The following is a 13042-nucleotide window of genomic DNA, read 5'->3' on the forward strand; positions in this document are numbered from 1 at the left end:
AAAATTAAAATTCGAAAATTTTTTCTAAAGCCTCCAGGGGACTTCGTTTTCGCACGAAAAAATTTTATGTGCCCTTATTGCATCCGGACCCACAATTGGCTTAAGTTGCTAACAACAAATGATATGTCTAGTCGAGTAGCAACTGCTAAGTAGCTCAATGCTTCTATAAGTTCTTGATACGGTCTTGCTTTATCTGTTTGAGTGGTTTTCTTCTCGCCTTTTGTTAACTTGACGTTTTGATCCACTGGCGTTGTGACGGAATTTGAATCATTCATGTTAAAGTGTTTCAGTATATCCCGAATGTAGCCTTTTTGAGATATACTTATGCAATTCTTACCTTGTGAAATCTCAATGCCTAGGCAATAATGAGCTTTTCCCAGGTCTTTTACGCCAAAAGTTCCTATTAACTTCTTCTGTATAAATTCAAGATTGGATAGGCTTCGATAGGCGATGAGGATATCATCCACATAGATAAGAACTAGTATGATTTCTCCCCCTCGTTGCATAGAATATACACAAGGATCAGCATTCATTGATTTTAATCCAATACTTTGCAGATGTTCATCAAAGCGCTTATGCCATTGGTGACCTGCTTGTTTTAAACCATAGAGGGATCTTTGCAATGAACATACCTTGTTTCCACCTTGAAGATCCTTGAGCATCTGTTTTGCATTTTCTCCAATTTTATCTTTTTGTTTTCTTCATAAAATTTGTTCTAAGGATTCTTCTAGGAGTTTGGGTACGTCCATAAAGATTTCTTCTTCAATTTTTCCATTTAAATATGCTGCGGTGATATCTAATTGATGAATTTTTAATTCTTCTCGAACAGCCAGTGCCAAAAGAAACCTAACTGAACTTAGACGAGCCTATACCTGGGCGTTGGATAAATCCCTGTGCAACGACTAGAGCCTTCCTCCTTTCGATACTACCATCAGGGTTGTATTTATTTCAGAGTATTGTTCTGCATCCTATGACATTTCGGTTCTTGGGTCTTTCCACGATTTTCCAGGTGTTGTGTTTCAGAAGAGACTCTATTTCTTCAGTGATCGCGTCTTTACAAGATTTCGAATCTGGTCCACTTAGAGTCAGTTTCCAAGGAATTTCGGTAGCTATATTCGCGTAATCTTCAACGATGTTCATGAGAACATAATTTTCTTCTTCCCTTTCCATTTCGTTTCCTATATTTGGTATTTCTTCTTGAGGTTGTATCATAGAGTACTGCTTCTTAGGACGTCCTTTGTTTCCAGTCCTAAGGATTTTTGGTCTTCACGGACCTCTTCTTGGATTTCCTTCCGCTTCAAGGAGTCCCTCTTCTTCTAATCGATTCTGTCTTTCTTCTATATGTTCTTCTTCGAGTAAATCTTCAGGAAAGATGGGTCTCTCTTCTTCAGGAAAATGTTCATTTCCTTCCATGTAAGGAATTTATTGTTCTGATTCTTGGTTTTCCGTGATGTTCGGTCCGATTTCAATTTCTTAAGGTATAGGTTCTTTTATCGAAGAATTAGCTGCGATTGATTCATTCGGGAGATTCATTTGTGGGATGAAATCTTCAAAACTTCCTTGATTTTCAATTTCATTCATAAATCTAATATCTCTCGCAATGACTACTTTTTGGTCTGTTGGCAACCAAACTCGGTAACCTTTGGAATCTTCACTATAACCCAGAAAAATGCATTTCTTACCAGGAGGTTCCATTTTTCCTCTCGAGATATTTTTGTCAATGACTACTGCCTTTTCTCCAAAGATTCGTAAGTATTTTAGGTCCGGGAGATTTCCTGTCCATTTTTCGAATGGGTTCTTCCGTCAAGTGCTTTTGTAGGACATCGGTTCCTGATGTAGTTTGCTGTAAGAATAGCTTCAGTCCAGAAAGATGGTGGGAGACCTGATTGTAGGAGTATGCAACGTGCAATTTCTACAAGACTTCGATTTTTTCTTTCGGCAATTCCATTTTATTGCGGCGTATAAGGTACAGTAAGACGACGCTTGATGCCTTCTTGTTTCAGGAAGGAATCGAACTCTTTGCTGAGAAACTCCCCTCCATTGTCATTTTGAAGCTTTAATTTGAACACCTTTCTGCTTCTCTGAAAAACTTATATATTCTTTAAAAGCTTGAAGGGCATCGCTTTTCTTACGTAAAAATCTAATTTCACACCATCGTGAACTGTCGTCAATAAAAGTAATAAAATATTTAGCTTTTCCCGTGGATTCTGTTCGCATTGGACCACATAGATCTGAATGCAAAATTTCTAGGATTTTTGTACATTTATTTGAATGTTTCGGAAAAGAAAGAGAAGTAATCTTACCCTGTAGGCAAACTTCGCATGGTGGAATAGAAGGTTCATTTGTCCACGTCATTCCAGTTACGACTTCGTTTTTCTTCATTTGAAAAAGATCGTGTTGATTCAAATGACATAATCGTTCGTGCCAAATCATTTCTTGCGTTTTCCGAAGATCATTTGATGCCATGCATGTTCTTTCTTCAGTTCTTTCTCTTATGTAGTACAAATCTCCCATCCTGTCGGCGACCATTTTCACTTTTCTGTTTTCATCTTTCACAATAGCAATTTTCTTCTTAAAAGTGACACGTGATCTGCATCAGTTATCTTTGCGATGGACATAAGGTTTGTCCGAAGATCAGGTACAAATAGTGTATTATCCAAACGTATACCTTTTTCTGTTTTCCCGTCTGGAACCACTATTCTAACGGTACCTTTCGCTCTCACGTTAGCAGATGCATCACTAGTGAGGTGTAGTTTTTATGTGGAGTGTTTTCGAAATTTATGAAAATATTTTCATCCTCACATAGATGCGAAGTGCATCCACTATCGAAATGTTCCTTCTGTGAGCCGATTCCTGCACCAAGGGCAATAGATTTTTCTGCGGATACTAGAAAAGCTTCATCCTCAGCAACGGAGGCCTTTTCTTTCTTTTCTGGACAATCAGCGGCCTTGTGACCAGTTGGTCTGCATCGATGACACTGAAACTTAAATGTTTTTTCAGAATCATACCTTATTTTATTTTCTGTTTTCTTATTATTAAATTTCTTTCTATATTTTCCCCGTGCTAACATAGCACTTTGATCACTTTCTTTGACTTTTTGTTGCCTGGTGTCAATTTCATCAAGGATTTTCTGCTTTAGAGTTTCTGGATCTGGTAACTGAGTCTGGACAACGATGGCACATCGAAGGTTATCGTAGCTTTCAGGAAGACTGAGTAAAAGCATGATTGATTGCTGATCATTTCCAAATTGAAAATCTAATTCCGATAATTCGTCGATAATTCCAAAAAAGTCACTCATTTGCTCGGAAATATCACCAGTTGCATTCATCTTGTACGATGTCAAGCGTTTCCACAGAGAGACTTTTCTCGCTGGTGCCCTTTATTTGTAGATCGTTTCCAGTTTTAACCAAATATCCCTCGAAGTTTTGCAACCTTTCATGTTTTTTAGTTCCTTCGAGCTGATAGATAGTATCAAATCTGCCTTTGCCTTTTCGTCGTTGTCGATCCATGTTTCCACTGCAGCCGCATTCGCTTCCGTGTCTTCCGGTTTTGTTTTCTTCCCGTTCACGTACCCCCACATTCCATTTTTGGTTAATACGGCTTGAGCTTTCATTTTCCATGTATCATAATTTTGATTCGTCAACGTTTTCAAACGTGCAGAGTTCGTAGATGATTCCATATTCTTCGTTTTATTGTCAAGTGTAAAGTTCCACTTAATCCCGAAAAATATAATACACGAACTTTTTTTATTTTCGTTTTTGGTTTATATACTACAAAAGCCACCTGGGCCCATAACCTGATAGAAATATAGTTCTAATATTATAAGCTTAATTGAATAAGCAGGGTATTTTATAAACCAAAAGTTTTATTATTCATAAAATAATAAGTTGACATAACAGGATTAGTGACAGACAAGACAAAATCAAAACACGATAGAACCTTGTTATTAAGATACAATATGAAGTTGGTTTGAATCTTGATGGAACGCTAATTTGAACTCTAACACATTATGTATATTTTTTAAATTGAGGAACAGCGACACTTTTCGTCAGCGGATCAAACAGAGTAGTATATCTCAGTTTGAAATGGTTTGAATATTCCTGCCTTACCGACAGTCGGTAAGGTAAATGTCCTAGTAATCGTAATGGTCCCAATAGAGCTCTTAAAATCCCGAGAATTTAAGTTCAGGTTATATAACCGAGAATATGACAATTCAGGATAATTTAAGAGAATTTAAGAATTTATGATTTTTAATAATATTTTTTTGTTCAGGTTATATCGACTGTTGAATATAAATTATTTTCTAGTTCAGACATATTCAGGAATATAAAATATGCAAAGCAGTAGCTCATTAATTTTTTAACACTGTTCTGAAGCTTGAACCTCAAAATTCAATTGGCTCACATTACTTAATAAATGCCACGAAGTAGAATAAGAAGACCCTTTCTTTGACTAATTTTTCATTTTAAATTATTAATATTCAAATACCAGCATTTTAATCTTACGGTATTTTTACCATAGAATATTTTATAAGCGGAATAAAATAGTGTTTCATATACAAATTAAAAATTTTCAAATGTATTAATTTATTTCAAACAAAAAGAAAAGTTTTTTTTTACTTTAAAAGATAACTCTTTAACAAAATACTGGAATTTTCAAGAACATATTTAATTTTTAACATAATAGTTGTACATTCAACATAAAAAGACACATTTCCAACGAAAAAGTGTCATAGTTTATATTTTAATGAAAAAATAATGAAATCTAGACAACAAAAGAAAAGAATTTTAAAATCAAAAAGACAAATTTCCAACAAATGAAGATTTTTCACTCAAAAAATAAATAAAAGTTGATCTAAATTATTCAACCTTCAAACCAGAAGACAAATTTTCCTTACAAAAATTCAATTCTCAAACAAAAAATATGACTCTTTAACAAAAAATTAATTTTCCACGAAACTGATGCATTTTTATGCAGAAAAAAGAAACTTTAAACTAAAAGATTATTTTCTACAACAATAAAAAACGCGAATTTTTAACTAAAAAATATCAATCTTAAAAAAATGGAAAAGTTACATTTTCATTTAAAAAATGAATTCTAAACCAAAAAAAAAACAACTATTTTCCATTAAAAAAGGTTAATTTTCAACAAGATAATTAAACTTTTAACCAACGAGATAACTTTTCAAGTTAAAATATAAATTTTTAACAAAAAACCAAAAAGTTGCATTTTTATACAAAAAATGAAATTTCTTCTATAACAGATGAAGTTTTAAATCAAAAAGATAAATTTTCAAAGAAAGTAGTTGAATTTTCTGTTGAAAAAGATTTTAGTCGAGTTTTCACGATTAAACTATGAATTTTTTACCCAGAAATAATTTTCTACCAGAAAAAATTTAATTTTCAACTCCAAAAAGACGAATTTTTAACCAAAAAAGATGACTTTTTAACCAAATTGTTAAATTCTCTAACAAATAGTTACATTTTTATCAAAAAATAGAAAATTTATCTTAAAGCAGAAGAATTTTTTAATACAAAAAAAGTTGAGTTTTCATCCAAAATAAAAAAAAATAACAAAAAAATAAGTTTTTACGGAATAATTGAATTTTCAATCCAAAAAGACGAATTTTTTTAAACAAAAAGGATGAATTTTTAACAAAATAGTTAAATTCTCTACCAAATAGTTGCATTTTTATCCAAAAAAGATCAATTTTATACTAAAACAGATGAATTTGTAATAAAAAAATTTTTTATACTTGGAACTTTCATCCAAAAAAAATATTTCAGTTTATTTTTCATCACGAAAATATAAGTATTAAACAAAAAGTAGATTTTCTACGAAATAGTTAAGTTTTCCAGACAATAGCATAATAGCTTAATAATTTCTAACCAAACAGTTGCATTTTTATCAAAGAAAGATTTAAATTCTGCTGAAACAGGTAAACTTTAAAATAAAAAAGACAAACCGAAAAAAAAAGAGTTGAATTTTCAACCGAAAAGGTAATGAAAAAATGCAATTTTCTATTAATTAAAATAAATTCTGAGATTCTCATAAATTCTCAGAGAATTTATTTCTCGGTTATATTCTCGGTAATATTCTCATTCTCGTTACCGTTCTCAAAGTAATATAACCGGCTCAGAACTCTAGGTCCCAATAATCGTAAAACTATAGTCCTCTACGGTGAAACTTTGTTATAATTTAAATATATTAAAAGTAATATTTAATGATAAAACCCACTTATTTTTAACATTTGACGGTGTCACGTGGATAATTAATAATTTTGTACGACTCGTTTAAGGTTTATATCCTGGCTTAAGAGTGATTAAATATGAAGAAGTTTAGAATTGCTTATTTTTTAAAGCTTTCAGTTTGAATTCATTTATTTTGAAAGTTCTTAGAATAATTGAACTTTGAAGGTTCATAAAAAAATCTATCCAATAACTTTAAATTTTATTTCATACTATATGATTCCATAATTTTTTTTTAAAGATTATATTCGAAAATATTTGATTTAAAATTTCTTCATTTTTGAAGGTTTCCAATTTTTCAATTCTGCAGTTTCAAATTTAAATATTAAAAATAACACTATTAAATCTTTAAAAATTTAAAATTATCATATTGAAAATATTTATAGTTACTTTCAAATTTAATAATGTTATATATTTCAATTTCGAAACTGTTCCAAAATACTTATTCGTAGGGTAATGAAAATAACAGAGGCAAAGATTTGGGAAGTCCAAAGTGGGTTTATGCCAGGAAGGTCATGTACGGATCAAATATTTAGCTTAAGGCAAATAACAGAAAAAAGTTTGAGAGTAGGAAAAAAAGTTTTCTGTGCATTTGTTGACCTAGAAAAAGCTTTTGACAAGGTAGATAGAAGTAAACTTTGGGAAGTCCTGAAAGAGTATGGAGTCAATGGATGGATCCTACAAGCTATAGAAACAATATATACAGGTAGCAAAGCGAGTGCAAGAGTGAATGGGAAACTGAGTGACTGTTTCGATATTATTCAAGGAGTCAGACAAGGATGGCTTATGTCCTTATGGTTATTTATATTATTTATGGACAAGTGTTCAAGAATGGCTCTCTTCGACGAAGAGGGTGTGGGTCTCGAAACAGTAAGGGTACGAGGGTTAGCGTTCGCAGATGATAAGGTTGTTATGGCAGAGTCTATCGAAGACTTACAAAGAATGTTGAATAAACTAGATGCAAGCATGAAGAGCATGGGCCTCAAAATTAACGCAAATAAAACAAAAACTATGGTGTTCGACGGAAAGAGTGAGAAAACACTATGCAATATTTTATTAAATGATGAGATAATTGAACAAGTTGATAAGTTCGTCTACCTTGGTAGCTTATTTACTAGGGACGGGAAGAAAAATGAGGAATTAGATAGACGAATAAATGAAGGTAAGAAGGTTATTGGTAGAGCAGGTCCCCTTATCAGAAGTAAAAATATATCAAATAAAGCTAAAATGGCAATACATAATTCTATATTTGTACCGACTGTCCTATACGGTAGCGAGACATGGACTTATCAAGAAAATATAAGAGTAAAATTAACGTAATTGACATGAGATTCATGCGCATAATATGCGGGAAAACCCTGATGGACAAAGTAAGTAACGAGATAATTCTAAAAGAATGTGGTGCAGAAGAGACGCTAGTAGACACATGGGAAAGAAATCGATTAAGATGGTTCGGGCATGTCGAGAAAATGCCAAATGAAGGAATAACGAAACAAGTATATCAAGGTAAAGTAAATGGCAGCGCACCCAGATGTAGACCGCGAAAAGAATGGTTAGAATGTGTGAATGAGACCCTTGTTAGAAGAGACATAAGAAGTCACAGAAACACGAGAGCATGCATGAAAAAATGCATGGACATAAAAGAAGCTAGAGAAGTATGCCAGGACAGGAAAGTATGGCGGCAAATAGTTAATAAAAAGAGTGTGAGTAGAGTGAATGACGCCTCAAACAAAAGACATTGGCCACTAATGGACCCAAGTGGGGAACCTTACACAACGACTTCGTGAGGTTCTTCGCTTGGGGTGATTGCTAGAGAGATTGATCAGCAACCTGGGTCGGAGCAGTGTTGCGGAACGAACGTGTTATTTACTTAAATATTACGAGAATTCTGGATAAATCTGAAAAATCTCTATCCCTTCCACACACTACTCCTTTCCCCTGCCGAGTGAGTCACGCCTAGTGAATTTATTCCTTGACCGGGAATTTTACGAATTTTCAGAAGAAAAATGTGCCTAAGTTTGATTTCAACAGTTTTGTAAATAATTAAAGCATAAAAAACTGAACATTAATTGATTTGACAAAACGATTCTAGATCCGCTCAAAATTTGAGAATTTCCACATTGTAACTGTTTGAATTCGAAAGTCTAATACGAGTTGAGATTAATATAATATTATTTATGCCGATAATTTTATTTTTAAATAACAATTTTAATGATTCATCAATAAAATATTTTTTAATTCAAAGTTTTAGGGCATCCTTTATATTGTTTTTTATATTAAATTGAATAAATAAATTTATTATTATTTTTATTAGTTTTGCAGCCATTGAATCGTTTTACATAGAAAGCTTTGAATCCGTAGAATTTCGAAGAGCTTTTCAACTTTTAACGTTACAATTTGAATCGTTCTGTTTAAAAAAAGTTTAATTTGTAAGTGAAATTGTTAAATTTTAACGTATAAATAGCAATTGAACACTTATTACTTGTAAACAAAATTTGAGTAATTTCAAGAGATATTTCATAGTTTTGGAAAGTTTCAAAATTAATTAAAAACTTGAAATATCTTCAAGTAATTGAAAAGAAGTGTGTTAACAGTTTTGTTTGGAACTTCTAAACATATTCTAAAATTAACCTAATTTTTCCTACAACTTTTGGAGAATCCTGCTAATTAAAAAAAAATCTTTAAAATCTTTTAGGTTCTGTTTTTATTATTTTGAAAATCTTTTAAAATCTTTTTAAATTTTCTATTACAATAATTTTTCAAAATGAAATATCATTTTTAATTTTACTAGGAACCTTAAGAAAATGTTTTTATTCTTTTTAAGCCTTTCACAATTCTTAAAAAGTTTCTCAATTTTTTGGTTGAAATCTGCAAAAATCTGCATTTTGTTTTAAATTCGGCTGTGGGTATTTGCACCAAAATTTCGGTACGAATAGCCCAATTTTGTTGGGTCATAAACTTCGTCCGACTGATTTGAAATCATTTCAAGTTCTAAATTTAATTTTGATATTTTAAGGATCTTTTTTAATTTACAGCATTTTCTAAAAGTTGTAGGAAAAATTCAATAGATTTCTCAATGTTTTGCAAACTTTTAAAATTCATTGCTTGATTCTTTAATTTAAAGTATTGAAAATTTTAACGTGGATTCATATTTTTGGAATTTAATCTAAATCATTGAACTCTACAATTTATAAAAGTTCTAAATTTGGCAGTTTATCTGCATTTCATTAAAAAAATTTCAAATGAAAAGTGTTAGTACCTTCGATTTCATACGTGTAAATTTAATTTGTTATTTACTGTTTATTGCTTTGAATGGAAAAATGTTTAGAATTGAGTTCGATTTTTTCAAATTCATTGGCCGTGAAAAATGTTTGCGAACCGTGAAAAAACTGTGAAATGATCGAGAATTTTTTTCTTCGATTAAAACAGCCACCCTGTAAATGTGTAATATTGTCTGATTTAAATTTTCAGTTTAAAGTATTTTAATTTGACAATTTTGAATTAAGTACTTTCAGAGGACACTCAAAATAATAAAAAATTATTAAAACAATAATATTTCTTAAGTCAAATTTTTAAAAATAAGAAGACATTAGAACTAGAAATTTATATTTGAATTGTTTTATATTTAAAAATGTTTCAAAATATTGAACATTTCACACTTTATAAAAAAAAATCGAATTGAAAGACTCGAAATGGTGCAAATTAAAACATTAGAATCATATATAGCAATGTTCTTTTGTATTTTTTTTATTAGTTGTTAATGTATCTTAAAAATTTTCAATTTTTAGATGAATATTTAAAATAATATTCATTAAAAATAAAAAATTATTTAATCTGAAAATTATCAGAATGAACAATAATTAAATAAAGTGTTTACAATTAAAATAGATCATAATTAAACTATTTGAAATTTATACCTCAGTAATTAAATAATTTCTTTAATTTTGAATGGTTTCTAAAATTTCATGTTAAAGATTAAATATTCCCTTTTATAAGTTTTAGTTTTGCAATAAAATTTGAATAGCTGAATTTTGAAAAGTATAATTAACAATTTAAACATTCTTAATATTTAAACGATTCAAGTTTACTTAAAATAATTGAAATTATTAAAGGATTTAGTATAACAAATTTTAAATAGCACAATTCTTGGTGACCAAATTTTTTTTCAGTTTTAAATTAAGTTTGGATTTCACCTAAATTTTAACGTTCAGTAGTAGAAATTTTTCATTTTTAATCATTTCCATTTAAATTGCTTTTTACTTTGAACATTTTTTTTAGAATAATTAAATTTTAAAGATTTATATGAAATAAAATTTTTTATTTTCAGCGGAGTATATGATGGTCATTTTATCGTTTTGATCTTAGAAAATTGTTTCTAATTTTAATGTTAATCATTTTTTATGTACTTTTTAACATTCTGGAATTTCAGTAGCTTTTACTTTGAAACTTTCAATTTGAATGGCTTAGAATTTAAAATAATATTTGATTAAAAAAGTTTTTATTTTTTAGTTATTCAATTTTGAAAGCTTTTAATTACAAAAAACTATAGTTTTAAATCCTGTACATTTTAAATTGTCCAATTGTCTGAATTCTAACTTGATTATATTCAATTTTATTGTTTTTAAATTTAAAGTTCAATTTTGAGTGCTTTGAATTAGAATTGGCACAAATTGAACTCCTTACTGATCAAATTGTCCCATTTTCAAAAGTTTAGTGTGAAATTTTTAAATTTTGTAACCTGATTTGAAATTTTTCAATTTTGTTTTCAACATTGTTTTAAACCCAACTATAAAACAAACACGCGCGTGATTATTATTTTATTAGTTTCACGTAATTTTTAAATGAACACTTAAAATTGATACTAATACAACATTTTTGTATTTTATATTATATATTGTCTAAAATAATAGAAAAGAAAAGCAAGGATAATATTTTTTGTAAATGAGGAAAACTAAGATCTTAACTTCAAACTAAAAGTTTTCCAAGATGTAAATTTTAGATTTGAAATCTGATGATTTTGATATAAAATAACATATTTCTGGCGAAGATAACCAATATAACATGTTATAGTTCAAATGTGTCTTAAATATTTTTTCAAATTTAATAACTTTTTATTAAAAATACCAATTTTAGACGAAATACTAATATAATAAAAAATTGTTCCAAATTGTAAATCCTTATTAAAATTTAATTATTTTCATTTAAAATAACCGATTTTCGATTAAGCGTGTTAACAGAAATTTCACTTGTTTTAAAATTTAAAAAACTTTTATGAAATCTATATATTTTTTCGGTGAAAACAGCATAATTAAAAAAAATTAAAATACCAATTTCCGGTGGCAAATGACATAACATGAGCTACAATTTTGCTTAAAAAATTGTGAATCGCTTTTGAAATATACTTTTTTTAATTAAAAATACAAATTTTTGACGAAAAACACTAACACAAAATCAAAAATGGTTTAATAACCATAAATCTTCTTTAAATTTCAATGATTTTTGTTTGAAAGCATCAGTTTATAAACTGACAAATCGCAAAAATGTCATATTAAGGTAAAACATACCGACAAGGTTAACTTTGTTGAAAAATTATAAATGTTCTTTGAAATTTAATAATTCTGTATTAAAAATATCAATAATTGTTGTTGAAAAACATTATAATATAATAGAAAATCGTTTATAATTTCGTAAATCCTCTCAAAGATATAATTATTTTTCTTCCAAATAAACGATTTATTGTTAAATACGTTATTATAACCTAAAACTGTTCAATAATCGTAAATCTTGTTCGAACTATAATGATTATCGTTTTAAGATGCCAATTTTGGATGAAAACGCTTAAGTAACCTAAAATTGTTAAAAAATTATGAACCTCAATAAACAATTTTCAACTAAAAACCTTAAAAACGCCAAAATAACCATAAGCTGTTGAAAATTATAAATATTCTTTGAAATCCAATAACTCTTTGTTAAAAATACCAATTCCGGCGAAATAAAATTGTTCTGAACTGTTATAAATTGTTTTTGTCACTATAATTTGGAACTGTTAAAAAATTGTACATTTTATTTGAATGACTTTTATTTTTAAAATCATTTACCGTGCCGGCGTTAAATGCTGAATAACATAACCTACAATTGTTATAAATTGGTCATTTTTTGAATGATTTTTTATTAAAAATACCAATTTCCCATGGAAAAATGTTATAACACAACCTAAAATTGTCAGAAATTGTAAGTATTCTTCGAAAATTTATGGTTTTTTTATTCAAATTCTTCTTTAAAAATACTAATTGCCAGCGATAAGCATTTTACATAAAACATTTATATTTATATTCCACAATTTAATATTTTTTACAACTTCATATATTTACAGAGGATATAAAAAATTGGTTTATATATAACTTCTAATCACTTTAGAAACAAATAAAATATAAAACAAACAAAAACAAACAATTTTCAAACATTAAATATTTTTACCTGACAAGTAATTTTTGGACCAGCAATATGATGAAATTCGGAGAAAAAAATACACCGAATTGGGCCTTCCTGGCCACTTTCTTCATGATTTATCGCTTTAGTTGTCATTTTTTTACATTACGATTTAAAAATGTTCAAATTTTACCACTTATATTCTAAATTCACTCACATACGCAGTTCACACAAAATTTCTTGAATTCATTCAAATTTCATAAAGTTCAAGTTTAATAACTCTTGAACTTTCAAATCTAATATTTTACAACAGGAAAATAAATTCCCTTTTCTACCCTTTTTTTATTTGGCATATTTGAGTCGTT

The 13042-nt window shown here is 29.0% G+C and overlaps 1 protein-coding gene across 1 annotated transcript in view; it reads right to left on the bottom strand.

Annotated features, from left to right (window-relative positions):
- LOC117171268 (GATOR complex protein NPRL2) overlaps positions 1 to 13040 on the bottom strand; it is a 27542-nt gene extending 14502 nt beyond the window's left edge. The window contains exon 1 of the mRNA XM_033358405.1: positions 12726 to 13040. Coding sequence (XP_033214296.1) covers positions 12726 to 12833 — 108 coding nt within the window. The 5' untranslated portion in view covers positions 12834 to 13040. The remainder of the gene's footprint in view (positions 1 to 12725) is intronic.
- Between the last annotated feature and the right edge of the window lie 2 nt (positions 13041 to 13042).

Source organism: Belonocnema kinseyi, chromosome 1 (genome assembly GCF_010883055.1).
Source record: "Belonocnema kinseyi isolate 2016_QV_RU_SX_M_011 chromosome 1, B_treatae_v1, whole genome shotgun sequence".
Lineage (NCBI taxonomy): Eukaryota > Metazoa > Arthropoda > Insecta > Hymenoptera > Cynipidae > Belonocnema > Belonocnema kinseyi.